Genomic DNA, 13,417 nt, shown 5'->3' on the forward strand with positions numbered 1-13,417 from the left:
GACTACAACAGTGGAATCTTCTAAAACATGATGTGAAAATATCTCAGTACAGACAGCGTCAAAAAGATTTGCTTCCTTTTTTTGAGAAAAAAGAAAACCTCGTAGTTTGTTCTGATGTTAATGGTTTGATGGACTGCTTGAATTTGGATCACACTCCATCTGAATGGAGACTGTTTATAGACTCTTCAAAACTAAGCTTGAAAGCTGTACTTCTGCATAATGGAAATCAGCTACCCTCTATTCCTATAGGTCATGCAGTTCACATGAAGGAAACGTATATAAATATGAAAACACTTCTCCAATCAATCAAATATGAACAACACAAGTGGCACATCTGGGGTGATCTGAAAGTCATTGCTATACTCCTAGGAATGCAATTAGGGTTCACCAAGTACTGTTGTTTTTTGTGTCTGTGGGACAGTCGGGATAGAAAATCTCACTATAAAAAAATGAACTGGCCTACACGAGACCTAAACCCTAATGAGAAAAATGTAGTTTACGAGCCTCTCGTAGATCCTAAGGATGTTCTCCTTTCCCCATTACATATTAAGTTGGGGCTAATGAAAAACTTTGTGAAGGCCATGGACCAGGAAGGACAAGCTTTTAAGTACTTGAGAGCAAAGTTTCCCAGGTTGAGTGATGCTAAAGTCGAGGAAGGCATCTTTATTGGGCCTCAAATCCGTGAAATCGTAAATGATCCTGCTTTTGACATGATTTTAACAGGAAATGAAAAAAGAGCCTGGGAAGCCTTTAAGGGGGTTGTACATGGGTTTTTAGGTAACAAAAGAGATGATAACTTCACAGCATTGGTTAAAGAGCTTCTTCAAGCTTACCACCAACTTGGATGCAACATGTCCTTAAAAATGCATTTTCTTCACTCTCATCTTAATTTCTTCCCACAAAACTGTGGAGCTGTGAGTGACGAACATGGAGAAAGATTCCATCAAGACATTGCCTTAATGGAACAGAGATATCAGGGCCTTTGGAATGAAGCAATGCTTGCAGACTACTGCTGGTCTGTGTGTAGGGAAGCTCCAGAAGTGTTTTATAAAAGACAAGCTAAACGACAGCGATCTTACAATGAATCGGATGGACTTAATTGAAATTTGGTGGTACAAACTTCTTTTATTTGTCAAAACACTAAGAATAATGTTTTTTTTATTAATTTTGTACTTAAAATATTCTAAAAGAAACATAACAATATTGTTTTATGTACTTTCACTTTTCACGTATAGTATAACTACTCTTTAAGATTAAGTACTGTGTATCTCAAAAACCAGAGCTAATAAAAATTTTTCATTGTTATTTTCGTTTTTATCACCCCAAAATTAGTAGAAATTGACTAATTTAGTGTAGGAAACATTCAAAAAATATTTTTTTGTTGTGTTGTGTATTTTTCCCCTTTTGGGCAGGTTTGAGGAACATACATCTTAGTTGAGATAATTAATCAAGCATCAAAAATCTAGTCAATTATAAGTTATTTGTCCCTATCTTAATAGCTAAGCCTATCTGTGTGTGTCTCCCTCGAGGTGGCTTGAAGAAGAAGATTGGTCTTAGAGTTCCAAACTTAGGTCTGCAGTGTTCTGTCGATACAATTGTGATCAGCTCAACTGCGGGTAACTGCTACTGCTGTATTAGGCATTCATGCAAGGATGTCTAGTTTTATAGCAATACTCACACGAGGAAATGGTATCCAGATAAAAGAAGGCCTGAAATGAAACAATTCATATTAGATGGAAACGGTTCACTGGAAGTGATGTCCAGGACGATACGTCTAGACAGAATGATCAAGCTCATTCTCTGAATGTATGAGTTGTCTCGTTGAGGAATACCAACTCACCTTTGATGTCGTGTGGCCTTTAGGTTTACTTTTGCCCCAAAAAGCTAGGATTGAAATCAGTAGGATTCCATTTTTCATAAGAAATTGAATCCAACAAGTGAGTTGAATGTTTTACCAGCATCCAAATGCCAAGAATAAAACGATTTCCTATTCTTATAAAAGATGATCCTACTTTGTTAATCCGAAAAATCGAGAAGTTTGGAGATAAATTCTAAAATTAGCAAATGGCTACCAAAAGTGCCACAAAAAATGTTGAATCCCGGCGGCAAGACATTTATGGAACCAAAGTGGCCAATTCACCGTTCCGTCAGAGCACAGAATCCTTAGGGGATTCGAATATGTGTTCGAATATAATTAACGCGTTCGAATATATCCTTGTATAGTTCTTTATCAGTGAATGGGAACTAAACGAATGACGAGGTATTCAAATATCCCAAAACCTTCATGGAAGTATTCATTTCAGGTTTGAATAGTCGTCGACACCAAAACAGAATAAATGACAAAATGAAACGGTAACAAACTTACACATGTAATTAGAATTTGCCTGTTCTGAGATGCATTATTGCATCGACTCCTTTCAATAAAAATGGTTAGAAGAGTAGGTGGCACCGTTCCAACCCTTGAATGACAGGAATAAATGTATTACGCGTGGGATTTTTTATTTGTTAGTTATTGTCCTTTTACAAAATATCATTCAATTTTCAAGAAAGGCATTTCAAACATAAAATCTACTCACGCTTATCTTATAAACTGTTCGAAATGTTCATTTTGTTCTAAACATTAATAAAGTCTATTTTAGAACTCCCCTCTAATATTATGGAAAAATTCACTTGGAACTGACTAGCATGCTGGTGTAATTCATCTTTTTTTTTCTATATCCGAAGGTTGTATTTTATAAACAACGGATTTAAGATACCCCAAGAGAAAGAAATCTAAGGTCATTAAATCTGGTGAACTCGGAGGCCATTCAACTGCTCCCCTCCTTCCAATCCATCTATCCGAAAATCTCTCGTTTAAACACTGTCGGACGGAAAGAAAATAATGAGGCGGAGCACCGTCCTGCTGGAAATGTAACAGATCCTCCAGCGAAAGTTCATTACCTTCTGCTTCCATTTGAGTTTCTAGCTCGTGAGTTATAAGAGGATCGATAGTCTATTCAGCATTCAAAGGTACAGATTGCCAGTCGAGTTTTCTTACAAAAATAAGGGACCAATAATGGCATTTCCAAGAATACCAGCCCAAACATTAACTTTTTGTTGGTGTTGTGCATACACTTCGCGAAAAATATGTGGGTTTTCGTCACTAGCGTCAAAAGCGACAATTTTGTCTATCTGAAAAAAATGAACACTCATCGTTGAAACAGATGTTCAACAGAAGATGAGGAAAGGTTTTGACTCGATGAGACATGAGTTGACAAAACTCTATTCTTCTACCATAATCATCCTCGTGGAGCTCTTGAAGAATCTGCATTTTATGAGGATGGAATTTATGCATTTTCAATGCTTTTTTTACAGTACCGCGTAACATTTATGTCTGTTCTGATATTGATCGTAAGGAGCTCATGGACTCTGCAGCAAATGTTCTCAAAATTTCAATTTGAGTTACTTCATTTAATACTCTGGGGTTATTTCTTTTTTCTTTTGTCACTGAACCAGCTCGCACAAGTTTCGACTTTTGAGGGTTGTCGTTCGTAGGGGTTAACGGAAAAAACATATTTTAAACATATTTTCAAACTGGATCTTCTCCGAGATATGACTATTTATAGCTCATCCGAGTGCTTTCACCTATCCCCTCTTCCCTCTAACCGCTTCATCGGTTTTAGCGGAAGATTACCGTTTGGTGGGAGTTGGTCGTGTTCCGCTTGATTAGAGGTTTCCATATGTTGCGTATCTCTACGCTAGCTTGGCTGAATGCGTTGTTGGACAACATACATGCGGCTTCTTTAAATTTTCTCCTAAACCGGTGTTCCTCATTGTGGATGATTTCAGCTTGAGCCCACTTGAGGTTATGTTGCTATTCCTGATTTGCTGGTTTCTCCTCGCCGTGTGTGTTTCTTGTGCTCGGCAATGCGCACTTTCAATGGCCTCTTAGTTTCACCGATGTATGATTCTCTGCACTTGCAGGGTATCCGATAAATGCAGAGTGAATTCTTGGAATCGCAGTCCGCGTTGGGTGTCCTGTTTTTCGTGAGACTGCTACGGATAGTGTTCCCAGATCTGAAGCAGGTTCTGATGAGTTTCACTAGTTCGGACTTCCATTGTCTACTATATAAAATGATTTGAAATCTCTGAAACAAGTAAAAAAGAATAATTAAAAAAGAATAGTTGAAAATAACAATTATATTAAGCAACAATAAACCTGAAATGAAATGATAGTGAAATAACCTACAAGTAAAAATATAATAATTGAATAAATAAAAATTAAAGGAATAAAAAAAGAAAATAATAAAAAATAAAAAAATAAAAATAAAAAAGTGTAGAGATTCCAAGTCACGTTAGTTCACGACGTTTCGATTGTTGGTATCTACAATCGTCTTCGGGTGATGACTGGACTGATTCCTCCGAGAGATGACTATTTTATAGGTCGTTGAAATACTTTCACTTTCTCTACTTTCCATTTTCCGCTTCACTGATTCCGTGAGAGATGACCGTTTTGGCGGGAGTTGGTCATTTTTCGTTTGATGATGGGTTTCCATATATTTCGTATATCTACGCTGGCCTGGCTGAATACGTTGTTGGACAACATGTATGCGGCTTCCTTGAATTTTCTCCTGAACCAATGTTCCTCTCTGTGCAAGATCTCAGCTTGGGACCACTCGATGTTGTGTTGATGGGTCCAAACATGGTCTGCTATTCCTGATTTGCTGGTTTCTCCTCGCTGTGTGTGCTTCTTGTGCTCGGCAATGCGAACATTCAATGGCCTCTTAGTTTCACCAATATAGGATTTTCCGCACTCACAGGGTATCCGGTAAATGCAATTCTTGGAATCGCAGTCCGCGTTTGGGGGCCTGGTTTTCGTGAGGCTGCTACGGATAGTGTTACCGGATCTGAAACAGGTTCTAATGTTGTACTTGGAACCAATTCTTCTTATCCTCTCCGATAATCCTCTGATGTAGGGAAGTGCAAGCACTGGTTGTGACGGCTTCTCTTCCTTGCGAGGCTCCTGCTGTCTTTTAGCCAAAGTCTTTTCTACCATCGCTTTGGAGTATCCATTCCGCTGAAGATCATTTTTGATGATGTCTAGTTCCTTGTCCAGACCTTCCTTTGTATTACAGAGCCCAAAAGCACGGTCTAATAGAGTCTTGATGATTCCTCTTTTTGTCGATTGATGGTGGTTGGATTCGTGGTTCAGATACTGTCCCGTATGAGTGGGTTTTCGGTATACTCGGTATAACAGTTTCGTACACAGCATCCTAGTAATTCCATAATTACTTCTATAGGTAGATTCGTTCTCTCTTTCAGGTTCCCGTCTTCTTAATTATTCTTTTTTACTTGTTTCAGGGATTTCAAATCATTTTATATAGTAGACAATGGAAGTCCGAACTAGTGAAACTCATCACGAAACATTGTCAATCACCTTCAAACAAACAGGTTCTGATGTTATACTTGGACCCAATCCTTCCTATCCTTTCCGACAATCCTCTGATGTAGGGAAGTACAAGTACTGGTTGTGGTGGCTTCTCTTCCTTGTGGAGTTCTTGGTGCATTCTAATAGATGTTAGCATATCTTTATTGATAATTACAGTAAATTAAAAAATAAATAAATAACAATAAATAAGTGGTAATGTTCGGTTCTTGGGAAACGCCTAAGCAAGGCTTGTGTTGCGTATTTTCCCAGATCTGAACACAACCATGAATGTAAGTGAGAAAAAAAAGTATTCATTCCTTTCAGTAAGAAATAAAAATTCATAATGAAAAATAAATAACAATAGAAAGCAGTGAGGAACTCGAAGGAGGATTGAACCAGGCAATCAGGCGAAGAGGAGGCAGGTCTAAGTGAGATGAAAAGAAATTCAGGCATGATTCAGTGAGTTGATTCAAATATTTCTTTTAAGAAATCAAAGTTGTGATCAACGAAGGAGCTAATTGTTTTCTTGCGTTCATTAATATTTTTTATATTTCTTAGTTCAATGAGAACTTCATTGACAAGTTTCGGTCCAAAGTAAGTAACAAACCTTTGGGTATATACATTTTTACAAAAAGGAACATAAATTGTTCTCTCGGATTTGGCTGGGGTGTCGTGTATGTGTACCAGATATGTGAGAGGCGAGTTCAACGTCCATAGTACACAGTGATAGGTGTATAATTTTCTGATATTGAATAAACTAGCCTCCTTATATAAGCTATCAGTTCGATGTCTTCTATTTTTCTTCAATACTATTTTAAGCAATGTGTTTTGTATCACTTGAAGATTATGTAAGTGTGTTTTATTCAACTCACCCCAAACAATAATACAGTACCTTATAACTGATTCAGCTAATGCATCGTATGCCATCAGTAATACATGCTTATTTAGTATGTTTCTGAGTTGATAGAATTTAAAAATAAGTTTTCCAAGTCTTTTCACGAGAAAATCTACATGTTTGTCCCAGCGTACATGTTGGTCAAGTATCACACCCAGATATTTTATTGTATCCGTTTTCGTTATACGTGGATAAGAACAAATTATAGGAGTTTGGCAATTAGGGGTATGTTTGAAAATGTTTCCCTCTAGTGGTTGGTCTCTTATAGTTGATAAAAATGTTAGGAATTTTGTTTTGTTGACGTTTAGACTCAGGATTGATTTGTAATATCTGATGTATTTTTTTAATTCTCAGTTTCAAGATACTTTGATATCTAAACAGCCTTTTTGAATTGTAAGGATATAATAAAAATTAACTTGACACTGATTTTTCTTAACTGTCATCTTCATACTTTTTGTATACAGAAAGATAATCTGTTTTTGATAATAATATTAATAAGTATCATTATTATCAAAGCGTCTGACTTTTGCTTTCCTCAGGTCGAGTGGGCTGAAGTCGCAACTGGTGGGTTCATCATGGCTTACCAGCATGGTGTCTTCAATACCTTAGGCTACCGCAATCGCGTGATGGGTATAGAGGTTCCTAACACAAGGTGCAGGGCCTGCTGCGAGGCTCCCGAGGCCCTAATGCATTTGCTATCAGCATGTCCGGCATATGCGGTCTCGGTCTATATCCATCGACATAACGCGGCCCTAAGAGTGCTATATTACCATCTACGGCGGCAGTCTTACGATATTGACGAGACAACGGTGTTGCCCTATGCTCCGTTGGTTATTGAATCCGTTGTTGGGAACAAGAAGTGTCGAATTTATTGGAACTATTCGTTCCTCACCCTCAGGCTCATACAAGTTAATAAGCCTGATGTAGTCCTTTTTCACCACCAGAGTAAGACGATAATTGTCGTGGAGTTTTCAGCGCCTAGCGAGACGAATATAGTCCGGAGAAAAAACGGATAAAATATCTAGATTTTCTCTTCGAACTCCGCAGACTTAATCCAGACCACTTTGTCAAGATGGTAGTTCTGATTATTGGAGTCCTTGGTGGAATGATGCCCATTCTACTCTCAAATCTTGAAATCATACCGGCTTGCCGCACTAAGGCAGAAATCTTAGCCAGACAGATGCAGAAGGCTGTCATTTTTGGCTCACTGCGTTTGCTCAGGGCATATGATTCTCGGACCCAATGATCACCTACCCCACGGTGTGGGGAGTGGTCGTTGGTTGATAATGCTGGCGCGCTCTCCCGAATATATCGGGTCTTCGGGGGATAGGGCCTGACCAGCACAAACTACGGTTGGAAGAAAAATAATAATAATAATAATAATATCGCTTCAATTATTCCATAAACAAAACAAAAACTAAACGTAACTTGTACATTCAAACTAGCAATGTCAATAAAGGGCGAAGTTCATCATTCGAAATACAATACATTACGGAAAATGTTCTTCTTCAAAGTGAGTACATATTATAAACAATTTTTAACAACCGCTAATATGTCAAAACAATTATTAACAACCGCTAATATGTCAGTCGCTCTCAGGTATTACTATTTCTCACTGTACCAGACGTTTTTGTCACTGAACTTTCACCGGCTGCTTGTTTTGTATACAGGATGTTGCGTCACTTGAACACCTTATAATAACACCGAAATTGTTATAACGAATTATTTAATTGCTTCAATCATTATGTATGAGAAGTTTGCCCGAAATATTACAACATTGTGGAACAATTTATTCGAATACCAGTCGAAAGCTATTCATTATTAATGCACGCAATACGTTGGAATGTTGATATTCTTGATTAGATCATGTGTTTTTGTATGTATTCGGTTTTGATTGATGTATGTTTTTTTTTCAGCGGCCTAGCGATGTCCTGCTACATCAGAATGAGAAGAACTTTCTTACAAGGTGAGTTTCATAATCACTTTAACTGAATTGAATTTTATATATTTCAATTTGATTCCTTGACAATATCAACGTTTCAAATACAGAGAGCAGTTAAATTATAAACAATGTAAAAATTACATCACTAGTATAGTCGAAGTAACCGATAGAGTAATTCTCAAAGCGAAGTCAAAGGCCAAAAAAACCAATACAAAGAAATAATGCCGCTACGAATTAGTGGACTGAAGAATTGGCGGTTCGTATTGAATAATTTTTACTGAGTTTTATGATTGGCTGAATAGTCATAAAATCAAATTTGAAGTCATGTTACAGTGATCAATAGAATGTGAGTATGGTTAAAAGAGTCGTGTTGTCAATGTTCACTTCAGGAACTGATCGCGATTTGAGTGTTGAAATTCGATATTGGTGAAGTTATAGTTACTTAAAATTTTTGTTATTTGTTTAAAATGTTTTGTTCTTGAACTACTAGTAATAACGAGTGTGATAATAACGTAGACATTTTGCAGTGTAGTGATTCAAATAGCGCTGGTCAATAATGCGAAAAAGAGATACCAGTGAATAAGATTCAGATGCATTTGAATATTGAAACACAAAGAGTATATTTCAATGTATATAAGAATCTTCATATCAAGTTTGGTTTCGAGGGAAAAAAACTGTTACAAGCAACATCAGATTTGACCGAAATTCCTTTCTCAACAGTACGTAAAATAGTCAAAAACAAACCTTATGAACGCAAGACGAGATTTGATGCGGGATAACCAAAACCTTTAGATGTTCATCTAATAAAATCATAAAAAAAACAATATACCACTGCTACAAAAGCAATGAGATTCCTACATTTGAAATCATAAGGAAGAATTTGAGTACCTCCGGCCATAACGTGAGCTGCTGTGACAAAACTCTTCAGAATTGAATAAAGAAACTAGTATTTAGATTTTAAATAATAAACAAACGTTATGAAAAGCAGTTATGGAAAGCAGAAGAATAGTGGAATTGCGTAACAAATACTTAGAACAGATAACTAAATATAGACAAGAACAACGGCAAATTTTCTAGTTGGACGAAACTTGGTATGACACTCACGACACAGTTACGAAAGGGTGGACTGATGGTTCCAGAATGTGTACGCCTAACATGCCTGCAAACAAAGGATCACGACTAATCATTGTGCATTGCGGAGGAAGTAAAGGATGGGTTTCGAATTCTTTGAAATTATGTGGAAAAAAACTTGAGGACTGCAGTGTTGAATCATAAGAACATGGAAGCTAATATTTTTTAGGAATGGTTTGAAAACACATCGATTCCAAATTTGGGTGCGAATAGTGTAATATTCCTTGACAACGCTTCCTATCATTCGCGACAGCTCATCAAAGTAGCGATGAAATACAAATTTTTTTAATATATAACAATTTGTATTTTGAAGATAACTATACCAAAAACCAACTATTTGAAGTTTTACAGACAAAAACATTTGAAAAAGTATATGCCCTTGAGAGTATTGCTGAAAAGTATGGACACACCATATTGAGAGTCCCCCCTATTTTTGTGTTTTCAATCCCATCGAGTTGATTTGGCGAAAATTGAAACAAAGTATTTTATTAAAGAGGAAACGCTTGAAGGTAGGGGGCAATATATCGTTTACTTGAACTATAATGTAGAACGATTCATAGTTTCAAATAACATTCTTTCAAAACACATCGAAGCAAGAGAAAAAAAAGATGAAAAATATTTTGAAAAATTTGATTGAATAAAGATATGAAATATCAGTTTTTGACTTTTTGCGCATCACCAATATTTGCTTGATGTCCATCAATTATAAGTTATTCCTTTACTAATTTCATTGAACGAAATTATATGTTACAAAGGATTTAAGATACAATTAAAAAAAATAATTACTAATCAATAAAAAAAACTTGCAAAACTATTAGAGATCCCATGTATATAGAACGTGATTTTTTTAAGAAATATATATTGAGTACCTATGTGTATGTTTATATGTATATAATGTATATTTATATGTTTGTATGTACACGTATACGTATTTATTATAGTCTTATTCTTTTATATCTGCTCATACAGTTCAAACCTTATATTTACTTCATTATTATATTCACTCTAGGTAATTATAACTACATAGTATAAAACAAAGTCGCTTCACGCTATCTGTACCTATGTATGCTTAGATCTTCAAAACTACGCAACGGATTTTGATTCAAAAGGAAAGTACATATGGGTAAAACATGCATAATATAGTAGAGAAACACTGATAAATAATTTTAGAGGATTCTAATATGTTGTCGTAAATAAATATATTTTTTTGCGCTTACATTGCAAACGCTGCCTGAACTCTTAAAAAGGCCACTATGGTATATGTCTATCTATCTCTTAGGAATAACCCACAATAAAAATTTTGCATCCTCGAGAAATAATGGCTAATTTACGAAGCGATTTTAGGCAATACAGTATTAACCCTTATTCAATTAGGCACTTCAAATACATTGTGCATTCAATATAGATCAATATGGCCCTTTACAACATGTAATTCAAATAGATATTTTCGAAGATATTACAGATTTAAACTGCAGGGACACAGCAGTTGCGGCGGTATCGGCCTAGGGGGTCCGAGCCGGGGTCTTTGTGAATATATTTCACTCTTCCTTTCTTTCTATACCAGATATACCAGCAAATAGAGTTGTTTGCCGGTATCGAAAGTCTAGACGATGAAGGGTAAATGTATAATTTGTTTGGTGTAAATCGTCAATGACAACAGTATTTCTGTTTAATCTTGAATCACTTAAAAGTTCTAAACACTTCATATCTTTAGAGACAAGTCCAAAAAGAAATAATCAGTCATTTTTACCACTTTGGTTTTTTCTGCGTGTGCAATATAATGACAGCACAATATATTTGAGAACGCTAGGAATAGCGTACAAAATCTTCGGAATCGTAGATAAGAAGTGTTTCTCAATTCTGAATACATAACTTAGAAGCCTGAAAAAAAGCGGTCCGAGTATAAATCCTTGGGAGACACCTTGCTCGATAGTTCGTGCTTCACTCACAGTCTTTCATAATTGTTTCAATTTCTTAAGCAGAAGTTATTCATTTACGATGTCAAAAGCTTTTGAAAAATCCAGAAATAAACAAAAATATGTATTTTACAATCAAGAGCATTTATGATATGTACATTGAACTCAGTTGCAGTTCTAGTTCTCTTATGTGAATAATACGGCTCGCTACATTTTTAACGTGCCCTGTATTTTATGCTGTTATCCCTAATGAACAAACTTACTAATCATACAGTGTAACCCGAGTCACGACGATTTAACAGTTTCGCACGCACAAAAACTCGTGGGCAATTTAACGAAATCATACCCGCTGGACGGTTCGAATAACAACTTAACCGTGAATAATTTGTTAATTGTTACATATTTCACTTATCAATTTGGAGCCTGGCGCTACTAATCGATTACTGTGACCATGCCAGAATACTGAAGGTATATATTTCAACGGAAGGTCACTTTGATCACGCCAAAGCAGTGTCTTTAATACCTCATCATATATTGTTCTCCGATTATCCAGGTCAAAAAATTGATCACTGTGATGCAACCGGCTAGCGTTACTTTACAAAACGTTACTTGACTCAGTGGAGTGTCAAGGTTATGTTTAGATGAGCTGGTTTGTCTTACATTCGCTTTCCGTTGACATTGTTGTTGGTCAACAGTTGTACTTTTGGCGAAGTTGCTCGAATAGTTCTGAATGTCATTATATTATTAAGGTACACTGATGCACAGGTTTTGTGAGCTTCCGCTATAGTCGCTCCAAGAAATACTTAAGTAAAACAGGTATTTTTGAAGTGATCATTTCTTGTGGGAGGGTAAACCGCTTCGTTACCCAACGCGTTACGTCGCCAGTCTGTCTGGCGTCCCTTTCTCTCACGCATACGTCACCGGAAGACAGGCTTTTCCTCTCTCGTCGGATAGACACTCAGTGTTGAGTGTGCGATACACATATATTGTTGACAGTATTATAAAAATCTAACCAGCCAGCCCGTCATATTTCTTTATTATGGGAAACGTGGCTTAAAAATTATGATACTTATTTTGTGTGTGTGGTATCATTATTTAATTCTACAAAAAAGAAAACTGACTCATTGTAGCTATAATATATGCACATACACAAAATAATCAATAAAAGATTTCATCAATAGATAACCTTTCCTTACATTATCATGTCATTATTATCATTATTAAGTAGTTACCCAAGCTTTTCCCAAGTTAAACAATTTCAGCATTGAATAGTTCAACTTAGATTAGTTTAAGTTATCACTTCTGTCGGGCGTTCTTAACGGACCTCAAGAGAGAAAGATTTTGGCTTTTTTCTTTTCCAGCTTCATACAAAAAATGTGCGAATCTTCCAAAGAAAAAAAGAAGCAATTGAGTTGCAAATAAACTCTTTAGAGCAATATGTAGATCAAGCATGGGAGTTATTTTTAGATACAAACTGAAAGGAAAATTACTTTCGAAACAACTACATTCATATAAACAAGAAAGAAAAAGTACTGTTTTGAGGCAGCATTTCCTAAATCCATAAGAAATGGAAAATACCAAAACCAAAATAACAAAATTACCCTTTCTACTTCATTAAAGAGAAAATTTTATGATCTCACATCATGAAACAGGAAAACTCTGAAAATAGTAATATCGCTTATAAAGTTGTCGAGAAGAGTGTTGAAAATGAAATACGTCACGAAAAAATAAATCATTTCATGAAAAAAGTATTAGCAACAAAAACAAAACTCTCCTGAGTATTATAAAACAATCACAAAAAAATAAAGAAAACAAATGCATAGTACTAAGTTATAATGACAAGATGATGAATTCCAAAGAAGAAGTGGTAAAAATATTCAACAATATTTGACGAGAAAATCAGAACATATTTCTCAGGGAAAGATTCAGAGAGCTGTACCACAATGAAAAATGTTAAAGCTACCACGTTTTTTGAACCAATCACTACGGATGAAGTAGAAAGTTATATCCTCGTTAGACAATAAGAAAAGCACAGGACATGATAAGGTTTCCACCAGAATAATCAAAGAATGTGTGGATATATTATCTGAAGTTATAGGACATATTAGGAATCTCTGTATTTCATT

The 13,417-nt window shown here is 35.9% G+C and overlaps 1 protein-coding gene across 1 annotated transcript in view; it reads left to right on the forward strand.

Moving 5' to 3' along the window:
* The window catches only part of LOC111514283 (uncharacterized), a 211,947-nt gene that overhangs the window by 87,629 nt on the left and 110,901 nt on the right, over window positions 1-13,417 (forward strand). Inside the window, exon 2 of the mRNA XM_074175684.1 lies at window positions 8,219-8,268. Within this exon, the coding sequence (XP_074031785.1) occupies window positions 8,229-8,268 (40 nt within the window). The 5' untranslated portion in view covers window positions 8,219-8,228. The remainder of the gene's footprint in view (window positions 1-8,218; window positions 8,269-13,417) is intronic.

This window comes from Leptinotarsa decemlineata, unplaced genomic scaffold (assembly GCF_025532065.1).
Source record: "Leptinotarsa decemlineata unplaced genomic scaffold, Ldec_3_MD MMD2_tig00001064_RagTag_RagTag, whole genome shotgun sequence".
In the NCBI taxonomy this organism is placed as follows: domain Eukaryota; kingdom Metazoa; phylum Arthropoda; class Insecta; order Coleoptera; family Chrysomelidae; genus Leptinotarsa; species Leptinotarsa decemlineata.